Raw genomic sequence first — 25726 nt, 5'->3', positions numbered from 1 at the left:
AAAGCACATATGAAAACGTGTGCTTGTGTATAAATATGTGCATATGTATGTATTCTCTGTATGTATCTGTATATAAAAGTGTATATATATATTGTCATCTATATTAATTGTCCTCTCTATATTAAAAATATGCAGATGTTAAAAGACAGTTAAAATAAGATATTAGAAGCTGCTTACCACTCTTCTGCGTTACCTTCAGTTGAGGTTCTGACTCCATAGGCTGCTGCTGGTATAGATTCAAACTTGCAGCCACGTTGGTGACCTGGCTGGACTTTGGCCTGTAAACATTCTTGAAAACAAATACTAAAAAGTTGTATTTAGCTCTTCACTAATATCTCTGCATGGAGGGGAAAAATGCCTCAGATTCTTCTGCTATGCCTTAAGGAGCTGTATTCTATGAGTGGTTTTGGGTTTTGATCATCAATTCACTTACTTGCTTTTACTGGGGGGGGGTGGGGGTGGGAATCCAAAGTGCTTTTTTCTCCCCCTTTTGTCTCAGTGGATTAATTTGGAATGTAATGTTTTCTTTTCCTGTTGAGGACACTAGAAGGTTAAATTACAAAAAAAAAAGGAGCACTATTTTTTGAAGGAACTTGCTAAATATTTGTAAGGCTTCTGTTGCATTTTAGCGGACATCTTATGAGCCAGAAAATAACAGCTGCCTTTGACTTAAAAAAAAAAGATACTAAAAAAAGTTGTGTCATACTTCCTTTGGACTAATGGTTTGAATAACATCCTGATATTTCCTGACATTTGATGACATTTTATTGCATAAGGAAGAGTCTGTACAGATCTTGAAGTCTAGCTGGTGAACTAGCAGGTGAAACAGAAGGAGTTGAAGTAGCACCTTTTTTCATCTTGTTCTGCTGACAAGTATTCCTTCTGGTCAGGAAAATTCATCTCTGAAGGCCACAGAAAGTGCCTGTTCAGTCAACATTGGCAGTCTCGGGAGAAAGTTCAAAGTCATCATGTTAATCTTGGCTTTTATGAGGTTAACGGTTGTCTGAGGTGATTATTGGTAGCTAATAAAATATTTTTGGGCGCAAATAATTCTTAACAGGGCAGCTGGCATGTATAGATTTAAACCAGCAGTCCGCAAGAGAAAGGCAGCATGCACCTCTGAGGGAAAAAATATGAAGAAAAAGAAACCTGCCTTCTCCTCTCAAAGAAATGAGTTTGGGAGGGCAGGAGATAAGAGAAAGAGTCAGTAAATACAAATCTTCACCAAAGCTCACAGCCTGGAAGTATCCCTTGGCTCCGATTAAGTGTAATGAAGTGGCTTAATTCAGTATTACTTGAACAAAGAAAAAAATAGCTCATCTGGACAGTAAGAGCATAAGCATGTGACTCCAACCCAGATGTGTGTGCTGCTGCATGGAATCGCAAGGCACTGCTGGCTGTTCCCTGATGGCTAAAAACAAAACCAAGCCTGAGGCTAAAATTTGTACCAGTTACTGAATTACCAAACTGATTTTTGCCACTGTAGACAAGGCTAAAAGCAAGGATTACATGGGCCCATTTGAGACGGTCTCCTAGATAGAGGTGTATGCGGAGAGAGCGCCAACAATCAGAGATCAATGCTGATTGAAATAGCATAACCTTCAGGGAGAAATTTGACCCTGTCCTCATTCAAAGCCATCAGAAATATGAAAACGATATTCGTGGAGGCTCCAGGCAGTGAAACACACATTGAGGACACTGTGGTCTAAGTACATTCTCTCTTAAAAAAGAAAACATTTTAATACTGACTCACTTGTGTCAGTAATATTTTCATCTCCCCATTCCTTCCACCCTTTCGTAAGGTAAAAAAAATAGTGCCTAGAAACTAGGCTTTTGTTTTATAACCAAACCGCAGTTACCGGCCATGTTTTGTCATAACACAAACTGCTGGAGTTGTCAGTGGGACGCTGTGAAGAGATTAATGAAATCCTCAGCATAGGTCAAGCTTGTGGCCAGCCATCAGCAGTATGCATTTCGGATTGTGTGGAGAAGAGGCTTCACCAAACAAGGCTGAGGTGACGTCTGGTTTGCTCTGAGGGGGATGGCTCTGGGTTTTGAAATGGGCTGTGGGCTGTAGGGGCTGACGTCGGGAGGGGGAACGAGCGACACGGCCGCCAGATACTGCTGCCCTTCAGCTTCTGACTCCCCAGAGTTTAAGAGGCTGTGCTGTTTGAAGGCTAGGGCAGGATTTTTTTTCTTCTTTTTTTTTCCCTTTGGTATGTGCAGAAAGCAGGGAGATTTGCCAAAGCAGCAGTTTAGGAAGACGAGCAGCATCAGCTTCCAGGTGCTTGTCCCACCGTGGCTGTATCTGAGGGGGCACTTAGTTTCAGCAGGCAGGAGTTGCCCAGCCTCGACTCTCCTCTCTTCGGTGGTACTGATGCACAGCTAAGCCCTGCACATGGGCTTCTTTCTAAGGTGCTGATTTTGTGGAAGGACCAGCAAAGCCCTCTGTCACTTCTGATACCTCTTGGGAGTGGATTGCCATGTAAGCAAGACCCTCGCAAGGCAAGGGAAGAAATGAGTTTGTCCTTGGAAACAGCTCATTAATTTCTTTTTCCTTCTCAAAACTTCCTTGCTCTCACCCGGGGAGGTGTCAGGTCAGGACTAGGGAAGGCAGTTTATGGTTGATCAAAGATGTTAGTCCTTGGTTTGGATCATCAGTATGTTTTCAAGTGTAAATATCCTGCTAATGCAGACCTCAAAACACTCCCACACTGTCCAAACAACTGATCTATGAAAAACACAGTGGCCTGTGTTAGTGATCAAAGGAAGATACGGTACCTTAATGGTCAAAGTTTATTAAACAGTTTCGTTTTCACCCAGAATGAAATATGAGGACTTGATGTGCAGAAAGATTCCTCCTGTATGATAAGACACGTGTGGACATAGGTGTGCACTGCAGGGCGACCGCCTGGGGAGTATGTTGTTCTTCTACTGAACACAATTCCTTAAGGGTTAAGGCACTCGTTGGTTTTTAGCTGCCAGTTACAGTGGTAATAAAGTCTTCCTCTTTGCAACAGGATATTTATACAAATGCGATCCGAGCTTCTAATCTAAAGGGCAAATTGATTTGCCAGCAGTGTTTATAGCTTAGAAAATAAATAACTGTCCTCAACTGGGTTTTGGAATGGGTTGTGTAATACAAATGACAAAGCTAGCATCAATTTGTTTCAAGTTGGGGTCAGATTTGTATATAGTGTGCATATATTTGTATATGATAGAGCTGTTTCCATGATGCTATAGAGAAGCGTCTGTCCGCATTTCAGTTCAACTCCCACTGTGGGTATGCGATTTGTGTTTTAGGGTGGTTGGGTTTTAGTAGTTTAAAAGTCAAAGTTATTCTGGATGAAACTTACTCATTCTGTAACCAGCTGGCTTTTTCCACCAAAACTAAAGAATACTGTATCAGTGCCTTATTTCTTTTCTTAAAGGACAAAGATAAATACTACCCCTTTGCCCTCTCCCCCATCTTCATGCCTCAAACTGCATTTAAACTCTGAGGTGTAGTACTGTAGCCATCACCACAGCTACAATACCCCATAGTCTTATTAAATCATAGTCAAGGAAATTAGAAATTCATCTCCTATCCCTGTGACTTGGGATGATTTTTTCTGTTCTCACTGTTCCTGTTGGTAAAGTGTTCATTCCTCAGAGCTGTGAAGCTCAAGACCTTGAGCTGGATGTGGGGGGACACCTTTGCACTCAAATGTCAGTGTTGGCTTTGCTGGGGATTATCACGGTCCTGTAGGCTGAGCTTCCTGCAGTCTTGGCACGGCGAGACCATATCCTCTAGCTCTAGGCTCTGATCTTCCACTCTGCCAGACGCAGCCTTGAAACCAACGTTTCACCCTGCTGCTCTTCCTGTGAGTCTACGAGACTTAACCCCCCACCCCTGCAGACTTTATCTCCAGGGGCGATGCCCGCAGTGATACAGGACAGCTTTTTCAGCACAGGGGAGCTTTTATCAGACAGAGCAGTGGTGCTGTGGGGCTGTCTGGCTGCTGTGGAGCAGCAAGAAGCTGAGCTTACCTGCCTGTCCCTTCTGGTGCTTTCCCATGTCTGGATGCATCCAGGACGGCGCGCTCCTGCCTGTGCCAAATTGCAGACCCCCTCCATAGTGCCCTGGCATCTCTGTTGAGTGCTTTTTCCTCCCTGGCTGTCAATCTCTGCAAATTAGTGCCCAGTTGCTGGTCTTCTATTTCACCTTGGAAGTAAGTTCCTTTGTAAGCTGACAGGTCTTAATATTTCCTTCCTTGTTTCTAAGGAGCTCTTATAGATTGCGCACGTCTCTCCTTGTCCCCCGGCCCACGGATGGTATAGCTTCTTCAGGGCAGTTAAACTGAGCCTTACTTCTTCTCATGAAATGATAGAGACTGCCTTTGCTTTCCATGGCAGCTCATTCCAGGTGCTGGCATTCCCCTGCCTGAGGCTCTCTGTACGAGCAAGCGCTGATTGATTAAATTTTGTACAGTGCTTTTAAATCTTTGGGGTAATGGTCATTTAGACATACTAAGTCGTTAAGGTTTTGTATTGCATCTGTTGGCAGTACCTCATGCCGTGCAAGCTCCGCATTACAGTCTGTTCTACAAGTAATAAATGCTTTTAAATTCAAAGTAGCACTTACATCTACTGCAAGATAGTGGATTTACAGGTTTGAAAAGGCTGTGATTTCAAAGTTTTATCTATGTGGAGCTCCGTTCAACTCTGTAAGACTGAGTCAGTTGTGAGTGCAGTTATTAGTCTGTCATTAGTGGATAAGAGCAAATAATCTTGCTAGTTTGCTATGTGCAGGATAATTTTTACAGAAGGTTGATGTCAGTGCAAACTAAAGACTCAGATCCTGAGGTACGCAGAAAAGAAGAGTATTTAGAAAGTGCATTAATTAAAATGTAAATCCCACACACTTCTGTGCAAAATTCCCTTTTGAGAAACTGCTGCTAGGCAGTCTAGACTATTATGTCAACTTGTCTTTGAAGAAAAGTAAACAAAAAGGTTCAGCTGAGGAAAGTTTTAGAGACTTATAGTAATTACTGCTTTGGTAAATGGCTGTTGATGCGTAACAATCCTTTAAACACCTGGGTAATTGAGAGCTTTGAAGTCGGGCCAAAAATGTTGTTCCAAGATCTGTAATTAAAATAAGAGACCTTTAACTTGGTCATTTTGAAGGTGAGATTTCTGTTTGTTCTCACTGTCTCCCTGGTAAAACTTCTGCCTGGCCGGGGAAAGAAGGCCAGGGAGGGTGGGAAAGTAAAAAACCTAGTTCAACAGATGCTTCTTTAAATTCAGTTTTTTTATAGCTTTGGTGTTTTTCCTGTAGCAAAGTTCCATGTTGTAATGTGTACCCAGAACAGAGAAATTATTTTAATGTGAACATTTCACTAAGTAGTAACTAAGATTAACCACTTGACCTGGTTACTAATTTGACTAAATTCTAATCTAATTAGTGTTCAATTAAAGAGAATTAACACCCAGAGACATTTGGTTGAAAGGTTTACACAGAGGTTTCAGTTAACAAAATATTTATCTTATGGGGGGGAAAAGCACTGAAATTAAATGCAAGCTGTTTCTCCTATAAATGCCCCGAGTACATGGTTGGGATGCCAGCGTTAAGAATAGTAGCTGTATTTGATATTTATATCTGACAAATCAGCTCGCTCTCTGAGGACACTGGAGCTAAATCTTGCCTTCTGAATTACACAGGCCATATTTCTCTGGTAAACTGTGTACTTCTTTCTGTTTATTGCAGCCACTTGTGATTGCTCTGTTGACCTTTGCTTCTCTGTCCTCCTCCAGAGTCTTCTGAAGGCCATGGAAACACTCCCATTTATTTCTTGGGACTTGAGACTGTACTTTAGGGCCCTGACCCAGAAAAAAGAGCTCCTGCTTTGAGTTGGGAATCTCTGGCTTGCATCTTCCCATTTAATGTCCTGTCTTGTCTCAGGAAAGTTGTTTCAGCTCATTGTCTCAGTTTCTCCCATTCACTTGCTTCCCTTTAATAATCTAAGGTTAATACATATTATGCCTGCAGCAGCCTTATGATGGAAATCATTAACTGAACTCATCCAGATGGTTAAGCACACTGAAGATAAAGATGAGACTGTTGGGCACCATAGTGGCAATGAGATGACAGTAGCTGTATGAAAACCCAGAGGCAGGTTTAGGCAGAGAGGATGTTAAGAAACTACCTGTTTTGGTGATGAAATTTCCCTTCCGTACACTGAATTTGAAAGACCTGCTGTGCAGATGCCAGAGGTCCTGTGATGTCCTTGACATGCGGGTTTGCTTGGGTGTGAAACCTCTGGACTGACTCTGCTTTCTTCAGCCTGTGCTGAGAGCAAAGACTCCCTCTCTACTCAGCGATGCTGGCTCATGCATTTCTTCCAGCCTTTCTTTTTCTAGTTTTTCCTGTTCTTCATGCTCCTTTCCTGTTTCCCTCAGGTCCTGTCTTGCCTCTGTTATTCTCAAATGCTGACGTTTTCAGGTATCCTTCCACTAATGTGACCGCATACACGGTTGCATGCTTTCTCTTGGAAGGCCACTGCCCGCCTCACTGCACAGGATCGATGTCATCACTTAATGACTAGAAATTCAATACCTGGTTTCATGCAACTTCCTCGGTATATGATCCGTTTCTCACCTTCTTGTCCACTCTTCAGATTTTGCTTTGACTATGGGCTTGCATCTACTTGTGCGTATGGTATCTGACTGCTTCCTAAACTATTTATTTTTTTGATGTGGCTATAAGGCGAAGCTAGCGCCGTTGTTCTCATCGTGCAGATGAGAAGCTGATGCATATACTGGTGAGGGTCAGCTGTCTCCACTAGTTGCCACTTTCAGATGTTTTTTTCCTTTCTCCAGCAATGGCAAAAATGGTCCCTGCCAAAATCAGCCAACAGTCCAGCATCAGGAGTGGTAATATGGCTATGCAGCAGCTTTAGCTCTCATGCTTCCCGTCTTTCTTTTGCAGCCCTAGTGGGAGAGGAATGGAATAAATGTGTTTTCCATGGTCTTCAGAAAGCAGAACTGGGGGAAAAAAATCCAGTTGTGTGGCTGCATTTCCCTGTGAACACTGGGGCAAGACTGGAAGTGTGAGATTCACATCACTGATGGCACTTTGTTGGCAGCTGTGTTGCCGCAAACGGCAGCAGTAGCAGGTTGTAGCCCTCCGTAAGCCATTGGTGCAGGAAGATGCCAGTAGTTTCCCAGCTACTTTTAGAAGCAGAGGGATGCTGAGTTGGGAATAATGGGCCTCATTCACAGAGGTGTGGTGGCCATGGGTACTTTCTACTCCCTTTTCTCTGTAGACCTTTTCCTTTTATCCAGGGTCTCTCCATCTAGTCCTTGCATGTCCATGTGTCCTCCATGACTGCAGCAAGTCCTTCACCCTTCCCCATCTAATTAGATATTCTTTCCCTTCCACCTGGGGCCAGCCTGGGAAATCTCCCAGTCTCCATTCCAAGATCAGACATCATACGGCTTTTTTGCAGGAGTAGCAAGGACATTTCTTCTCGGCCATGTGGCTGTAGGGAAGAGCAGATTCCCCTCAGGTCATACATGGTATTTGGTTTACCAAGGGGGAAAGGAGGGGAAAGAGTGTTCCCTGCATACAAGAAGTCCAGAGGATTTTGTTGCTAAGCTCTGAATCTCTGTTCAGCCTGTGTGGGCAGCAATTTTCAAGTACTTACTGCTTGGCCAAATTTGACATGCTTTTCTTAAAGGAGGAAGGACATACAACATTTCTGTTCTGAAAAAATAAAGGAGTGGTTAAAGCCTCTCAGTTAAATAGTTGGGATTCTTTTTATGTGAGTGAATTCTTTGGTTTTTTTCCCTAATTTTGTCTTTGGAAATTGGTGACTGAATTTTTTTTTTTTTAAACCTTCATGCCAAAACCAAAACTAGTAAGAAATGATATGCAATTTTGTGCAGCCTGGTGAGGTTTGGTTGACAAACATTAACTGAAAGCAGGCTTAAGCAGAAAGTATTAGGATGCGTTACCTGCTAGCATTACTACTATGACCTACAATACCTGTGGGGTGAACCTTCAGTGTTGGCTTCATCCAGTCAGAGACTGCAAGTCAGTTGAATGGCAGAGCTGATTGAAAACCAGTCCTGTATGAAACTTTTTGCAAAGAGTTAACTGGATTGGAAGCTCAGTTGTTTATTTTTCTGCATTTTACAAAGGAATTGAAATCTTTCCAAAGTGAGTGTGACATACTGGGATAAGGTGGAGCATTCTCGTTTGGTAGAATTGTACCTTGATCGGGCAGTTTGCTTACTACATTTGTGGAGGAAACTAAGATGGGAGAGACCCACTGGAAGGCAAGTCTGTATTTTAAGTAATCTAATAATGATGGAGGTTCAATCTGGGGAAAAAAAAAAGAGTGATTTAGTAGAAAGAAGAATTGCATTTGAACATGAAAAATCAGTGATGTAAATACACCCTAGGAAGTGACTGGGTCCTTTGCGGTTCAGCAGCATAAATCTAAGGATTATAGTGGATCACAAGGTGAACATGAGTTAACAGTGTGAGTTTTGTGAAGAAGCCAAAATCATATGCTGAGATGTACGAGTAGAGGAATAGTCTGTGAGACGCATCAAGAATATCCTTCCACTGTACTCAGCATCAGTGAGATCTTGATCTGAGTTGGGTCTATAAAAAGCAATGAAACTAGTCAAAGTCTACAAAAAGTGGCTTGCAAGGAAAGACTGAAGATGTTGTTTTAATAAGAAGGGGAGATTGTTGTGGCATTTAAGTTAAATATTATGGAGAAAGGCAAAAAAAAAAAAAAAAAAGTGCTTCAAGTGAAACCCAGTCAGTTTCGTGGAAAGATGGTGGAGTTCCTGAAGCTGGAAATCTATAACATCAGGTCAGGCAAACATTGTCAGGAGCCACGTGGATGTAGTTGATCCTGCCTGGAGTTCAGGGGAATAGGCTAGATGATGCCACGTGGTCCTTTCAGGCTTTAGAGCTCTCTGATGTCCAAGTGTCTTCCCAAAGTGCAAGGCAATGGGAATATAAGGTCTGAGCCTTCTCTTCATGTTTTTGTAGACCTGACTAATCCCATGTGATTGAGGGTTCATGAGGGTTTGCTCTTACAGAGTTCCCAGCAGCTCTGCAGCCAGACATGTTTGGTTTGGGGGAACGTAATGCCAAAGTTACTCTAGTCTGGAGGCTCCAGTGGGACATTGTCTGGAGCGGGTGAGTGCCACGAAGAGGCACTTAGAGGAGAGGAGGTGGGACAGGAGATCAAAAAGCAATTGGTGTGAGGGAGGAGGTCAGAACAGGTGCTAGGAAAACACCATTTCAGATGTAGTCCATTTCAAGCATCGGAGAGGACCAGTATGTAAGTCATATTCAGAGGTGGGAATGATCTAGCAGTTCATTCCTCTCTTAAACCTGGAGAGAGGAAGAGTGGTCTCAGCTGCAGCTGCTGTTTGCGGTCTCCTTTAAGCAACACTTCAGTTTATATACCCTGCCTGGGAAAGCCCAAATCTTTCAACCTTAAGGTTTCCAAAACATGTAGCAGCTGGCCAGCCCCAGCCACTCGCTGCTGTTGGAGGTGAAGGTCAGAGTCGTTCCTGAACCCTCTTCCCGTTGGAGGAGCAGTGGCAAAGAGTCCTGTGGGAAAGGCTGCTGAGTCAACCACAGAGCGTGTGGCTACCAACGAGGTGGAGGAAAGCCTCCACACTGTAAAAATAGCCACACTAGGAGCCCTAATATACTTAAGTGCTTATTTTTCCATGTGTGATCTCATGCAAACCAAGCTGCTGGGCAGTATGACATAGCAGTTGGCCAAAAATAAAATGTAACTCAATCAAAATGCTTTTTTCTGAAGTTAACCTTTGATGGGTGGAAGGGACAGGTACCCTGTTTTCTCATTTCCATTAAGTTAATGTTAGAAAAAAAAAATCCAGGGGGAAAGACAGGTGAAGATGGGATTGACACCTGGTATCCATTTTGTGATGATGGCCACAGGTTAAGGATAGGAATTGTAGTTCTCTTGCACAGGAAAGTTATGCCTATAATACAGTGAGAAAATGTACATGGGATTTCTTTGTGTGCTTCTCCAGCTGATTTCATTGAACTGAGTTTTGGTGGGCATTTGATGCTGCAAAAAAGGTACAGACTTGATAGCATTTGAAGCTGAAGCCCATAAAGGAGACTGAGTACCAACAGCTTTGGAACAAGGTGCTCTAATCCCTGTTGATAAGCCTCAGAAAAATGTCTTTAGAGGTTCATTTAGAGGTTCATTTTCCATTTTTCATTTCATTTCAGAGGTTCATTTCATTTTTCATTTCATTTAGAGGTTTCATTTTTAAAGAGGCCTTTAGAGGTTCATTTTCCTTCACTGTTTGATGCTTGGCCTGTTAGGTGATATTTTTTTTTTTTGGTCACTTGTGGTAGATCTGTGTTGTGGAAGGTGGGCTGAAACCACGAAACCCCTTTGACAAAAGCCACTGAATGTTGGTAGTTTGACCACTGTCGTGCCAGAGCTAGCATTAGCTAGCATTACACTCTTCAGGAAGAAGAGTGGCTTATGAATCCCTTGCCAGTGGAGAAACACCCAGACCTAAGGACTATGATTACTTTCCTCCAGCCTCAAAAATGGTGAAAAACCTTTGTAATCGTGAGTTTCACATGCAGAAGTATGTGCATCTCATGGCAAAACGCTGGATAAAAACAGGCAGATTTGGGGGATTCTTTTTTTTCGAGCTATTAACATAACTTTTACGTATTTCAGGTTTTCTTGTTTCTGTAACAGCGAAAGCCGGGGGAGAAAATCCCAGACATCGCAGTCTTGTCATTACCCTTCTCCTCTGCAGGGCCTCTGACCTGTTTCTGCTGGACACGCGGGCGGTATGGGCCTCGGATGAGGGCTGGCTGGAGTTTGACGTCACTGCCACCAGTAACATGTGGCTGGTGAACCCTCAGCACAACATGGGACTGCAGCTGAGCGTGGTGACCCGGGACGGTAGGTTAGGGGCCAGTTAATGTGAGTAACCTCGCGAGCCTCTTGGATGCTGTCTAGAAGAGGTGCTAACAGAGTCCAGTTGTGATGTGGGGAGTGAGCACCCTGCCTTCGTAGGCAGCTGTAGCCAACACCTTGAGCAAAGCATCTGAGGGCACAGATTGAGGGTGTCAACTTCTTTGCTGTCCCATGACAGACATGTCTTTCCCCATGAGTGAGGTCAGGTGTCTCTGAACAGTACCAGGATGAGGTGGTAGAGGTGGGCTGGGGTAGGGTCCCGGTTCCTGAGTTGGAGGTGGAAGTGGGCATGGAGCTGGGATCCCAGGTGGGGTGAGAGGAAGAGAAGAGGGCAGGTATATGGGTATGCGCCTCCCCATGTGGGCTTATGGCAGCCCTGCTGGCTGCTGCGGCTGCTGTCACTGCTCAGATCTCATCAAACCTGAGGTGGGAGCTCTGTGCTGGAGAAGTGATGCGTTCGCTGTGTGGGGCTGGTCCCTCCGAGGGCGGCTGCAATGATAGCATTTCACAGCCCACAGAATGAAAGGTGGAAAAGGAGAGTAGAGACTGCAAAAGAGGATGAAATTGAGTGTTGGAAGATAAGTGGTGGGGAAGGAGAGGATCTCGATGAGCAGAAGGTGACCAAAAAGATGACAGTGACATCTTTCCTCTATAGGAACCAGTCTCCAACCTTAGTTTTCTTCCTATCACTTCATACAGAGGTTTGGTACACCCGTGGGGTCAAGTGAGACCAGAGGGGCTGTCCACTGTTCTCCCTGAGAAAATGTTAGTGCCAGCCTCCCCCTCTCCAAATGGGTTGAGAGCCCATCCCTGTGCTCCTGACAAAAGCATCCCATATCTTTGCCCTCTGCTTTCCCTAGAGGTCTCCTAATCCCATCTCTGCTTCTTGTGTTTCACAAGAAGAAACACAAGAAGAACTTGTGATGTGGCAGCAGAACTAATTTCATGACACATCTGGGCTTTGTGTTTTATGTCTCTATCTGTATACCTCTTCAATGGCTAAAACCAGAGTAGAGATGCCATAGGGGTACAAAAAGCCAGGTGCTGCGGTGGAGCCTCTTGTCCAGGATGGATGGAGTGCTGTCACGAAAACGTCCATAGGTCATGGTGGCAGGAGGGGAGTGTTTAGTGATAAAAGAAGAGTGCTCATGGGGATGCCATGATTCTGGAAGAAGCAATCCAACAGCACTGTTTCTCTAACACTTACTTTTCTGTTTGATTTCAAGGTTTCAGCGTAAATCCTAGAGAAGCAGGCCTTATAGGCCGAGATGGCCCTTACGACAAACAGCCTTTCATGGTGGCCTTCTTCAAAGTGAGCGAAGTTCATGTTCGGACCACTAGGTCAGCGACAAGCAGGCGCAGGCAACAGAGTCGCAACCGCTCCACCCAGGCTCAGGATGTTTCCAGGGTGTCTAGTGTCTCAGGTAATCATGCAACATCCATTTTGTCTGGAAGCTGGGGCGACTTCTTGTAATGCTGCTATTTGCTTTGGAGTGCAAAAGCAAGGAGGGGGACATGAGGTGGGATGCTCTTCCTTGGGGGAACAGGTTACACCTGCAAGGGGATGGGAGAGGGAATCTCACATAATGAGACTTACAGGAGTCCTCTTGAATCCAGGGTGGAGTCCAGAGACCTCCGTGTGAAGTCGCAGCCATTGAATTCAGGGGGGTGAAGCATTTTAACTCTAATTTTGTGCTTGTAGGTTGCTTGCTACGCAGTATTTGCCTAGAATTATGCCACATGAAATGCAATATTTAAAAGATTCCATCTCTGTGTACGCCGAGATTTATGGTATTGCACATAAGCATTTCCAGCAGAGTCCTCTTTCGGTTTTCTTTGGAAAAACCCTGGTATAACAGCACAAGATCTGTTTGGTTTTTTTCTTTTGCTTGTGAGAACAGCAGTGTATACACTGTGAAGTGCATTTCCAGGCAGGCAAAGAGGCTTGCCTGTTTGCTGCAGAAAGGCTGCATGTTGCAGGTGTTGCACAGCAGCCTTGTGAGTGCTGTTGTGGGCTGGTGGGACAATAGGATAACTCTGAAATGTTGACAAAAATCGAGAGTGTCCTGTTCTAAGTCTTGTCTGTTTTCCAGCCACTCTGCCCTGCATCACAGTGCTACAAGTCCTTCATTCATTGAGTACCTTCTTTCCTCTCAAACATTTCAGCGCTTTCCAAGTTACTTGATTAATTTGCTTATGCTGCCCCCTTCATTTCCAATAGGATCCCTGCTTTTCTCATGTCTAGAAATGACTATACCCCGAGGAAGAGAGGCAGCTGTATTTTTTAGTCTATGTCCAGACACAGCACAGGGAGATGAGCCAGCATTGCTGAAACTTAGCTGGTGTGAATCCATAGGCTGTCCCCTGCTCTTGCATGCTTGGGTTGTGGGTGAGCCACGCTGTACCCGAGGTGACCTCATGCTGGCCATGGCGCTGGGAGCCTGCAAGGAGCCAGAGCCAGGTTGGGAGCCACTCCAGGACTCGTGGCCAGGCTTTGGGCATGGCCGTCTGCTGATGCAGTCCTATTGCTCCAGCCCAGCACAGTGATGGACTTGCCCTTTGGGCTACTGCATGCCAGCAGCAGTTGGCCAGTAGCGGCCGTTGAGTGTCCTCGTGGTGCATGCCGCAGCATGGCTGTGGGTTCCTATGCCATGCCGTGCAAGTGCCAGACTCAGTTGGGTGTGAAATGTTGCTTCACGGATTTTAAGGGCAGGAGGAGCGACTCGGTCCTGCAGCCTGACCTCCCCAAGGGAGGCCGGCCAGTGCCAGCATGTAATTGCTGGAGGAGTTATCATCTCATTGGGCATGAGAGCCCTCTGCCAGCCCCACAGCCCTCTCCCACCCCCTTTCGCCAGCTGTCTGTCGGTCCCAGTTGCTGAGACCTGCTTTGCTCCTGGCTTTCCTTGGGGTCTCCAAGCTGCAGTTTTAAAGGCGGGCATCACAGCTGCTCACTGGGTTACTTTCCCACATGATGGGCTTGCCAAGGGCATAGGTAGTTTATTCATCTGGGCGTTACAAGCAATAAGCCCAGCCATTACACAGGCAATGTGCAATTCTCCCACTCAGGTGGGCTCCCTTCATCACAAGAGCCAATTTTGTAATGCATTCACAGCGCTTTGGGGAAGTTACTTGCCGCGTTGCTGTTTTGTGGCGCTGGTAGCAGAGTCAGGATACGCTCCAGCTTTCTCTCCCTAGCTTTGCAGTGCTAAAAACAAATTTTCACTACTATTAAATCAGGCGATGTGACTCAAAGCTCCAGGGGGAGCAGATATATTGGGCAAAAAGGGCCATTTTTACATAGCTGCTTTCTTGACTACACCACACATCAGGTCGTAAAATTATAAAATGACAAAAAGGGAAAAAATAGTTGGCTATTCTGTGGTCTCAAGGGCTTTTTTGAGCTCTTCTAGCTCAAAGCCAGCTTTAATTTAAAACCTGGAATTTGGCAGTTCAGTAGTCAACAAGGTATAGTCGAGCCTCTGTGGATTTAAGGCGGGGGAAAGGAGGGGAATTTAAACTTAAGATGTATGTTTGGTTGGTTTCTGTGTTTAGAAAAGAGAGACTGCATCAGCTTATTTTCCTTTCTAAGTGTAACACTCTTAGACTCTGTTCTCCTTAAGAAGTGGTTGATTTAATAGCCCAAGAGGCACCAATGACCGATATGCGTTTTTAGCGTTAAAGACATCACAAGTATTTTTTCTCTTTTTAGTTGTGTGGGTTCCTACATCTGTGCCCTGATGATGTGTGATGGGGCTGGGGAAGCATTTGCCCCAGTATGAAGCAGGACGTGAGCCTGGGGGTTACCCTGAAGCCTGCCTTGCTCTTCTGAGGGTGCCCTGATGCATCTGGACCCAAAGTGGGTGCAGAACTGGGATGCTGCGGTCCCCTTCTGTGCATCTCCCCACCTGCGCATCTTCCGCTCTTGCTGTATCTTACGTCTTGTCAGATTTTTGGTCTGTGCGCCTCCCCGAGCCAGGATTGCCACTGCCTATCAGGGCTTGAGGGCAGTTTCTCTCCTGGAGAGCAAGGCAGCTGGCTAGTGTTGATGGTTTTTTGTAGATTGAACCTTCCTTCCTCTATGTTAGTGAATACACAGGGTTTTCTTTCTTCAGTCCAAGAATGAACCCCTTTCCCAAGAGATGCTGTGAGTTGGGTTGGAGCAGTATGTTTAAAAAAGTCCCATTTACTATCTAAATATGGAAAACATTTCAAGTCCTGCAGTTCAGAGCACGTGAAGTGTGCTGCTGGGCTGGTACTGGGTCTGATGAGCTGTAGGGTTACATGAAGGCGTGCTGCTACGTGTGGGATTGGGACCCCGCCGTGCTCCCTTTGATGTGCAGACTGACTGCAGTCAGTACCAAGTACTCAGATGCTAAGGTTATGGCTGTGGCATAAGAATCTCAATGGTCTGTATTTTTTCGCCAAGAATGCTCATTTCCCTGTATTATAAACATGTAATTATGACTGGCTTATATAAAGCAGAACTGAGTAACCCCCATGGTTATAAACTGCTTTGACATAGAGTCCTGCGTCAATGCATTCCTGGAGCCAAGCTCTGTTCTTCTGCAGAAGGAGGATGAACAGGAAGAAAAGAAAGTAGTTTTGTCTGTTGAGGCAGAAAATCATACTCCAGCTCTGGCCCAGGACATGGAGGAATGAGGTGGGTGGGAGGAGCATGCAGGTGTTTCTCTGCTGTTGTCTGCAAGATCTGGAGGCCCTCGCTCAGCCGTGTCTTGCGGTGGGGTTAGCTTGTGCTCTCAGACTCCGGGCTGACTCTTTAGTTGACCTGAAGAGATGGGGACTCTCTTCAACATAACAGACGGTGACCCTCGAGCACAAGAGCTTTGCTGCCATACAGCCAGATCCTCTATGAGTTACCTGAATGCTGGTTTCTGTGCGGGGCTGTCTCCTTGCCCAGTGGCGATAACCCTCCTCTTCTGCAAGTCACCCTGCGGATGGCTTTTCCAAGACTCATTTGTCAAGGAACAAAGAAAGTTGAGGGTACAAGGAGCTTCATGCATACTTTTCCTATCACATGTAATTTGACTACGAGCCAACCAGTTTATCCTATAAATATGACACCCTAAGCGAGCCTTCTTTGAGCTCTCCCTGCTAGGCAGCGTGGCTGCATGGCAGCGATCTTCCCTTGAGCTGGGACACCTCTCAAGGGTGTTCCTCAAGGCAGAGAGACCTTTACCAACGGCAGATCCTTGGTAAGCGACTGTTACCACACATAACCTTGTACTATGGTAACTTTGATTTTGTCTTGGTAATTTTGATTGTATGCTTAATTGATAAATTTTGCATATATAATCCCTTAGGCATAAACCGTTGTCCAAGTCTGAGACTAAGATTGGACCTAGCCGCACCTAAGCTCCATCAGGAGTTTAGAAAGCAAGGGGGTCTATTCTGAACCTTGTGACTCAACAGGAGGGTCCTCCGTACCCTTTTGTATCCCCGGTTTCTCTGTGAATCCTTCTAACTAGAGTGTAACCCAATTTTCCTTTGTATGCTTCTTCCATGCAGTAATTAATAGAGTGAACCTTGCCATCGAACTTGGTTAAGTTGCACTTTGACAAATTCCTATTAAAACCACTTTTGCTAATACCTTTGATGGTGATTTTTTAAGCAATCTAAATCACTCATTTGTGACACTTACAGAAAGAGTCGCATTTAAATGTCTGACTTCGGGCTGCACTTGCTGTTCTGCGTGAAACTCATGCAACACCCCTTTTTGGGTCCTTCTCTTTAGCCACCCCGGGGCCTCTGGGACTGGTGTGAGGTGCTCCATGAGAAATGGAGGGGCCCTCCAAGTGGCCTTTCCTTCCGGCAGACATGCACGGCACCAGGCAGATTTCCCCACGTGTACGGGAACTAAATACTGCAAAGGGCAGCACGCACAAACACTGGAGGCAAATAAGGCCAAATGCTTTCACGGTGGCAAGGGTCTTGTTGATAAATATCGTTATCTCGCAGCCAATCTTCCCTTTACTACAGTGCTCGAATGCAGACCAGAGTGGCGTGGCCGACGTTTCTGTATGTGCCTTCACATGCGGGTCCACGTCAGCCCGACATCTCCCCTTCTTCCCACCCAAGCAGATTGCTTTCATGTGAAGTGGGCTGTTATTAACTGCGTGATCAGTTTACACCAGCTTTATCCGGACAAATCACCAAAGTCAAACACCAAGAAGAAGGGGCTGGCCTTGGAGACCTCTGTCAAAGCTATTTTGGACCACAGAAGCAATTAATTACTGTGTGGAATTTGGTAAGCTGGCACCTTGGGAGCAGCAAGGGTGTTCTCAGACGGATCGACCTCAGTAAATATTTATGTATTCTTTGCCAGCACTTAACGTGGGAGAGGTTATAGGAAATCTAAGGTGGGTGCATAATATCTGTAGGAGGAAGACCATTAGGGTCAGACTATTCTCTCCCCCCTTTCAGCAACACAAATGCCAGTGTCCAGCCGTAAGAGAAACATCTGTGCTCGCAGAAAGTCAGACTTGGGTTCTGGTGAAGGCAGACAACGTTCAGTGCAAACAAGCTGCAGAGACAAGCCGTCTTAACTGTGCTGTTTTAACTGCGCTGCCCTGGAAGTTATTTTTAAGTGCAGAACTAGGGGTTTGGGTTTTTTTAAAATCTCTGCTTTAGACAAAATAGGTTGCAGTGGGATTAAATGCAGTGCCTTGTAAATGCCAAGCTAGTGTTTCTGAATCGGTACATTCAGAGGGAAAAAAGAGACGATTTTGCTAAACCCACAATGAGCCTATAGGAGCTCCCAAAGCAGCTCCCTAAACTCGCAGAGATTTTGAAAGTCTCTGGCAAGCAATCCTTGCAAATTGTGTCGTGGCAGTGTAAGCCAGCCCCGCAGCGGTTGTTTGCAGCATCCCCCCGCTGCAGGCTGCCTCCTCTTGGCCCTCCTGGCTGCCCGCTGCAGGGCTGCCGGCGAGGGACACGTAGCCTGTTGCCTCTTGGATGTCGGGTCTTGCACTGCAAACCACCTCAAACAGCAGTTTGGGCTAAAACAGTTGAGCACGCTCAACTAGGGTAACTGATGCTGCTTTCCAGGCTTTGGAGAAAATGTGTCATGGAGGCCAACTTTGGTAGCTCAGCGAGCTTTAGCTGACCGCCAAAACCCCTTTACTGTGTGGATTCCTCTTTTTTCAGGCCCATAATTGGATGTACGTGGCTCTAGGGCATATGCCGAGTCCCAAACCGTAGGGGAGGTATCATTATTATGTGCATCCGTATTGCTGCATTTTTTTCCCTGATCCAGAAAGCCACTGCTAAGAGGCGATTAAAAGTTTGTAACATCTCTAAAGTTGGGCGAAAGTAGATTCCATAAAGTAGACATGGTAGGCAAACGTGTAACAAGAAGAGGGAGCAGGGGAGCTTGGGGGGAGGGTTAACAGGGGAGAGCGCAAATCCTGGGAGAGGGGAGGTTTAATATGTTGACATTTAAGAAAGTGAAGGCTGAGTTTGGGCAAGTGAGGAGGTAGAGCTGTCTGCGTCTGCCTTGGGTGGAGAGTAGCCGGTGCTCGATGCAGAGTGTGAATCGGGTGACTCGATTGCCAACCAGTGAACCGGGGCGCATTTTGGGGGGCCAATTTCAGGCAGTGTGAGAGAGGACACATTCCTGACACGTTCTGCTTCGTGTAGCTTGTTAAGCAGCTCTTTTTTTCCTTTGTTTTCTTAAACTTGTGATTGCTCACAGCCTTTCTTCCCACTCCTGTTTTCTCTGCCTCCCTTGCCTTCTCCCCTTTCCCATAACTGATTTGGGTAAGTTGTAGCTGGATTTGGAACGTAGCGTAGTTCTGCCCACTCGGTTGCGAATAGATCAACTCCGCTGTAAGCCCCTAGCAAATACAGATGGTTTTGCCCTAAGCAAACAATGTATTTCCCATTGAAGAACAAGGAAGTCATGTTTTCAGGTACTTAAATGAAAGCCTTTGACCACTAAAAGTATCTTCTGCTTGTTTTTTTCCCTTGTTATGACCAGATCATTTAGAAACATCACATGCTAGAAATCTGCTCCTGGGCTGAGCCAGGGACTGAAAAGCTTCATCTGAAAAAAACCACCACACCCTGGTTTCTACTGGGTATGTCTGGTTTGAAAATGGAAAGCTTGAATAGAGAGACTCGCCTCCGTCCTCGCTACTGAGTGCTCCTGAAAGAGCAAATGTTTATGCTGCAGCCGGCTGTTAACCAGCTCTGCTCACCTGATTAAATCCGTGATTGAAGCAAAGCTATTGAAAGTCTGAAATGCAATCCTTAAAGTTTAAAACCCAAACTGCTTCTAAAAACAACTCTCTAATCTTTGGTGGTTTGGAGGCTAGGTTTGAGGTGTAGGGTTTTTTCAGACATCAGTGTTAACTGTGCCCAGCTGTAATGCTGTGCTGCCCTTAATGTCAGTTGGATGTGCTTTTAGTATTATAGTTTTTCTTTTGAATAAATATTTGCATTTGTAGTTCCCAAACTTTGGGGGGGGTGGTGGAGGGAAGAAAAAGAAAGGCTTATTCAGAGCCAAGGAAAAAGTCACTAAAAATATTTTTCTATCCCAGCTGCCGCATTTGGGGAAAGCTACGCTGGGAGGGTGCCCTTTCAAGCCGCGTTAGGGGCGCCGGGGGGCTGGTTAGCCGAAAGGCCCAGGGCAGCGGGAGGCAGGCACATCAGCGTGTGGCATCTGCCTGCTGACGGAAGCGCCTTTACTTGCAAATGAGGCGTGTGAGAGGAGAGGAGAGGAGAGGAGGCCCCCGTGGGTAAGGCACCGGAGGAAAACGCGGCCAGTCTGGGTCCAGCTCTGGGACGAGCGCACACGTGTCACTGCATGGACGGGGACCTGGGCTCCCATGCTACTCGGCCGAATTGGCCGCCATCTCTTACTCTCGTGCTTCCCAGCGGGCGTGAAGCGCCGGTCCGGCAGCCGTAGCTGGTGGCCAAGCTGCCCCACTGCGAAGGTGGTTTCTGTGGCTGCTGCGCTGAGGTCCGGCAGCCGCCCGAGGCGTGACGAAATCAGCCACCGCCCGTCAAGGCTGGATTTGTGCAGCCACCCGGGGGTGAAAGGCCCCTCTGTCACGGCTCAGCTCCTCCGCTCGCTGCGGTTCCAGGTGTTCGCGTGCGGAGCCGCCTCTCTTTCCAAATATAAATGGGAAATTCCACTCGCTGTCAAAAGCTGCATTTTGTAGGGCCATCGGGAGCAGCTCCTGCATCCTCGTACGTTGTGCCACGGCAAGGGGGAAGGTCTCTGGTCAGGGCTTTGCACCCTGCGCCCCCACTCTTCCACGCAGTATTGCACTAAGGAGCAAGTAAATGTTGAGAGTGCATCAAATCCTGTGTCATCTGCAGATAAGTGGGTTATGGGAAGGAGAAACTTGTTTTTCAGAGCATAGCTTGTGAAGGTCCAAGAGTGGAGGTGGTGCGTGGAGCCATGTGTGAAGTCTGGGGCAGGCTGGGGGTGAGGCACAGAGAGGGACGGGGACATGGCTTCACTGCCTATGGGACATCTTAGCTGTTTAAGGACTTCTGCTAACCGGTACAGGGGCACAAAGCGATGATTAACCTTCCCGGGGTTGTAATTCTCTCAGTAAGTGTGTGCGTTTTGAGCTTACCGCCTAGGGCGGCACATGTCAGAAACCGCGGCCAAGGAAGCGGGGTGAGTTTGAGCACCCAGCAGGGATGTAGTCTGTGCCGGGCTGAAGGAGTAGATTTATTTTTGAGAAGTCATTTTACTGGAGGTGTTTTACAAGCAGTGCTTGTCAAGTTATTAAAGGCAGCTGAAGGAATTATAACCAAGTCACTGTTACTTGGGAGCCTCCATTCCCATAGGCATCTTAAAAGCTTCAGCCCTGCTTTGGATGTCCCTCAACACCCTTATCCTTTTGGCTGCTGAGGGAGCTCGCCGTTTCTCACTGCTAGGCCTGCAGCGTGCACACATCTGGCCAGCTGTGCCCTCCAGCGATGCTCTGCCTGTTTGACTTTCTCAATTCCTGTTTTGTTCTTTTTCTTTTAACAGATTACAACAGCAGTGACTTAAAAACAGCGTGCAGAAAGCATGAGCTTTACGTTAGCTTCCAAGACTTGGGATGGCAGGTGTGTGATGTTTCTCTCTGGGTAAACTAGACATTTTGTTATGAAATGTTATCTAAACAGTGTCATGGTAATTCCACTCGAGGCTGCCATTATGCTTTAAAATGTCCCTTGTGCCTCCCCACTAAAACCAGTCACAGGGAAGGGCAAATAAATATCGATCGTTGTGACATTTGATAAGATCCAGAGGAAGCTTGATACTTTATGAGATTCAAGTATACAGTCATTCTCTGTCACTCCTGGGAGTCATGGTATGGGCCAGGGCTCATATCTGTGTACCTCTAATGATAAGGAAAAAAATCTGATGTTAAGCAGTGATTTTAACCAAATCAAGTTTTTTCTAGTGATCAGCCTAACTTTAACTGTGGCCATTGTGTTGAAATCCTCCACTCCTGCCCCACAATTAGCACTGGCTGCGGTAGGTGAACTGAAGACGGGGTTCAGTTCCAGCACCGTGAGGCCAGAGAGTTGTTCAGAGTAAGTTATTTAGGACCAGGCCATAGTGTCATCAAACATCACATTTCAAAGAATGCCCTCATCTTCTCTAGGTTTTTTTATTCTTTCATTCAGCACTTTTGTGAGGGAGGTCCCATTTCTATTGGCTAATGTTTTTACCAGATTATAATTCAGGATGCCAGGGCTGCCCCCGCTGCTTCTGTAATACACACGAAAGTCCTCTCCCAGCTTATGGGACAGCAGCGTTTTTTGTAGCTTATGTCAGCTCCAGCCCACTAGCTACAACTGGCTGCGTGCTGACTCCGTTCCCCATTACTTGTTAGTGGCTTTTCTTTTCACTTGTGCACAGTCTTTCCACCTCCTCCTTAGCTCGCTTACCCTGCTTCCAGGCAGGAAGCGTATTCCAGTTGTGAAGTTCACGGTCTGGAAGGCACTGCCTTCACCTTTCTAGTTGCAGACTTGAGCAGAAAGGTAAGCTGCTGCCAAAGGAGGGCCACAGACCAGCAGGGCTCTTTGCAGGAGTTGGAATCCAGATCCTACTTGTTGTAGGGAAATGATGGAGGCAGGGCAGCAGCCCCCTGCAGTTTTTGGGCACTGCTGTCTCCTTCAGAACATACATCAATCTTTTTAGCATCATCAATTTTTTTAGTAGTAGAGCGCTTCCCTTATTCTTATATGGCATTAAACCACAAATTTAACTACACTGTCTGTACTGGCTTCTGTAGCAGGAGAGCAACTGTATTATGAAAAGCAGCTCGGTTTACCGGGAGCAAATTATGAGTGAATTAGTACAGTAAAATGAAGAGGTGGCTTTGCTATGCCTAGGTATCCTCACGTTAGCAATCAAACAGCAAACTTGGATAGCAAAGCTGCAGCAACGGTCGCTGGCTGCTCAGGCCTGCTGTAGCAAAATTCAAGCTAACCCAGGTAATTGTTGTCAGGTAAAGGGGAAATCGTCTAAGAATTATGTGCAGGTGAAGTGTACCAGTACGTCCTCCTGCAGGGTGACCTGCAGAGCCTGACACCAAGGGAGGCGAAATGTCTCCTGCTAATTGGTGATGCTTTTAATTTATCTTTGGCTCTTTTGCATCAGCAGCAAAGAAGCTGTGATTTTTTTTATTAGCCCTTTGGTGAAGAGTCACCTTCTTCCATAGTGTGGTACTCAGATTGCCACCAGGGCCGCCTGCTTGCACATGCAGCTCAGGCTGGCTGTCCTGCCCCTCCTTTAGGAGTCTGGCAGAGGTGGAGAAGCTGTTATACAGCTAAAACTTCCCACAGTGGCCTCAGCAGACTAGCGTCCCTGTATAAGAGTGTAATAAGGTAGAGCATCTGTGAGGCACCACAGTAGTATTTTATATTCCCCTTCTGGAGCTTCCTGGTTGAATTTTGCATGTGTGCATGCACATGCATGCATGTACGTGATTTTTCTCTGGGAGGGGACACCAGCTGAGGCTGTGATTCAACCTAGGAAAGGTAGTTCAGCCAGAGGGCCTAACCTGCAGGAAATGTTGGAACATAAAGGCATCCAAACCACAATCCCCACAAGGCAACCCAGCAAGAGTTTTAGGAATAAAACTCTTCTAGTCAGTGGCAGTTAAGCTGTGCATAGATGTGCACCATTCTTTGGACATTAAAATCAGTGTGTCCATGGAAAAGTCATGGCTCACAAAAAAAACCCAACCCAAAACACCAAACCCTAACAGTTTCAGTGAAAACACATTTTCACCCTCAAGAAAAAAGTTAGTGGAAAATTTTCAGCTGCGCTTAATTGCATGCAGTTGTCTGTACAAGTTGGCAACTTTTTAATTTGAATCATGTTCTGTTTGTTTCCTAAAAAGGACTGGATAATCGCTCCAAAGGGCTATGCAGCCAACTACTGTGATGGGGAGTGCTCATTCCCACTCAACGCCCATATGAACGCAACCAATCATGCCATTGTACAAACTCTGGTAAGTCTCCAGAAAGCCTGATGCCAAAGCAATAGGTGCATTTGTAAATGAGTTACCATTGTCTCAGTTGTGTTTTCTTTTTGGCAACAGGTTCATCTTATGAATCCTGATTATGTTCCCAAACCATGCTGTGCACCTACCAAACTAAATGCCATATCTGTTCTTTATTTTGATGATAATTCTAATGTAATCTTGAAGAAATACAGGAATATGGTAGTAAGAGCTTGTGGATGTCACTGACAAACAGACTTCGCACGGACTCTGTGATTCTACCGTGAACTTCCATACTACCTTCCATGCTTTCATGAACTACCTGACCTTGGAGAAAAAGAATAATTGATGAACGACCTTTTATAACACCATGTATGTGCCTTGTGGGAGGAAGGGGTGTGGGGACCACACGCTGGGGCACGAGCAAACTGCTGGACTTCTTACAGACTGACCCTACGCCATGGTGGCTGCTCAGCTCTGCAGAGCCGGGGCGTGCAAAGCAGCAATATGCCCACACTCGCTTTATGTGGCTGGGACGGTCTTAATCTCACATAGCAGCTTGGCCTTAGCTGCTGCTTGGGTGTGTGCTGCAGTTTTACCCCATGGGCCCCCAATACCCAAAACAAGTGAGGTTTTTTGGGGGGGGAAGACGAGGGGAGTGACAGGGAAGCTAGAGTAAAGAAAGTGGTGTTAGTACTTCAGACTTAGAGCGTACATCTTGTACAAGATAATGTTAGGAATTGCCTTTTGTCTAGAAGGCCCAGTTACTACACCTAGACTGTTAGTCTCCTCCTGAAATCTGTTGTGACAGTAAGCATCTTAAATTGTGCCAAAGCAAATGTTTCAGTTCTCTTATTCTCCAAGCACAGTTTAAGTCTGATCCTGCAAATGTAAGACAGCTTGGCTGCACCCTGTGTTAGAAAACACTAGCATGAACTCAGACCCTGGCTGGTCTTTCCAGTTCACCATTTGACTGAGCAGTATAACTTTATACACTTGTTCTTATGCAACTTCCTTCCACTCCCCCCGCGGAGCTGCCTCATCTACTACCACTTGCCCAGGAAGGAAGTGGGGATGCTTCTACAGCTGTAATTCAGATGTAAAAGTTTAGGGGCCAATCATTCTCTAGCTGGACAACTTATTTACAGGAAGACAGAATGTCAACAACATATGCAAGTCTTTGGCCAACCTTTCCCCTTCAACTCACACAACTAACAATCTGGTATAAAGGATACATTCACAGTGTAGCCATGGTTTGTCTAGCAGAAGCTAATAGCAAATTGTTTTGATCAATATTAAACTTGTATTAAATGCACTTACCTCTAATTCTTGCATTTAAAAGGCTTCTTGTAAATACAAGCTATAATTTATTGCACTTGTCACTGTATATTCATTGTGCTGTATCATTTATAGAAAGACTGCTTTTTTAAAAAGTTTTTATTTAGAAAAATCTCAGTGTAAACAATTGTACCACTTTGATTTTATACAAGAAACTCATGAGATTGTGCTTCACTAGAAAGTTGTTAAAAACATGATAATAAAGGCTTCCTTTAAGGCAGAAGTATATACATTGGTCCAATACATCTGCCAGTACAATACTTAACTTCCACTGTGGCTTTTTCCACCCTTACACATTTTTAGATTGAACGGAACCAAAAGTTCTGGACAGACAGCGAAGTGAAGTACCAGGAGAAATTCACTGATTTAAGAGTTCATTGCTGTTTTGTCCTTTTTTTTTTTCTTTTTTTTTTTTTTTTAAAAACCCAACCTACTCCATATGATGGACAAAAATCAGCATCTTGACAGATTAGTCAAATTAGCCTGTAGCCATCCTCATTCCATGAGTTTCTGTGCACATGAGACGGCAGAATTCAGTCCTTGGTTTGCTGTTGTCTTTGTATCGTGACAGTCTCTGCAGTGTAAATTCTTTGGCTTTCAGTTATGTCTAACATGGAACATCTTACGCACCAAAGAATAGATCCATATTATAATCCAAGGCACCACAGAGTGCATGGTCCTAGCATTCAAACTGATCAACACTTACAGCTTGGAAAACGGTTAAGGCTCAAGAAGAGTGGGGAACTATTTTACACTACTGTAGAACAGCTGAATAGAAAAAAAATTAAACATTGTACTAGTTGTTCTCTAAGTACTCCGAATAAGGAGCAGGTCAGCACAAAGTCTGGATTCAGGCAAGGGTAGGAAACACATGTCATCAGCTCGGAAGTCTAATTGATCATTTAATACTAACGGAGCAGT

At 45.5% G+C, this 25726-nt stretch overlaps 1 protein-coding gene across 1 annotated transcript in view; it reads left to right on the top strand.

The window, feature by feature from the left end:
- Positions 1 to 25229, top strand: part of BMP6 (bone morphogenetic protein 6) — a 96050-nt gene extending 70821 nt beyond the window's left edge. The window contains exons 3-7 of the mRNA XM_075493872.1: positions 10825 to 10973; positions 12215 to 12412; positions 20998 to 21074; positions 23366 to 23476; positions 23567 to 25229. Coding sequence (XP_075349987.1) covers positions 10825 to 10973; positions 12215 to 12412; positions 20998 to 21074; positions 23366 to 23476; positions 23567 to 23716 — 685 coding nt within the window. The 3' untranslated portion in view covers positions 23717 to 25229. The remainder of the gene's footprint in view (positions 1 to 10824; positions 10974 to 12214; positions 12413 to 20997; positions 21075 to 23365; positions 23477 to 23566) is intronic.
- The last annotated feature ends 497 nt before the right edge of the window (positions 25230 to 25726 follow it).

Source organism: Mycteria americana, chromosome 2 (assembly GCF_035582795.1).
Source record: "Mycteria americana isolate JAX WOST 10 ecotype Jacksonville Zoo and Gardens chromosome 2, USCA_MyAme_1.0, whole genome shotgun sequence".
Classification (NCBI taxonomy): Eukaryota; Metazoa; Chordata; class Aves; order Ciconiiformes; family Ciconiidae; genus Mycteria; species Mycteria americana.
Note: the sequence above shows the minus strand (reverse complement) of the source record. Positions and strands in the feature narration are given on the sequence as shown.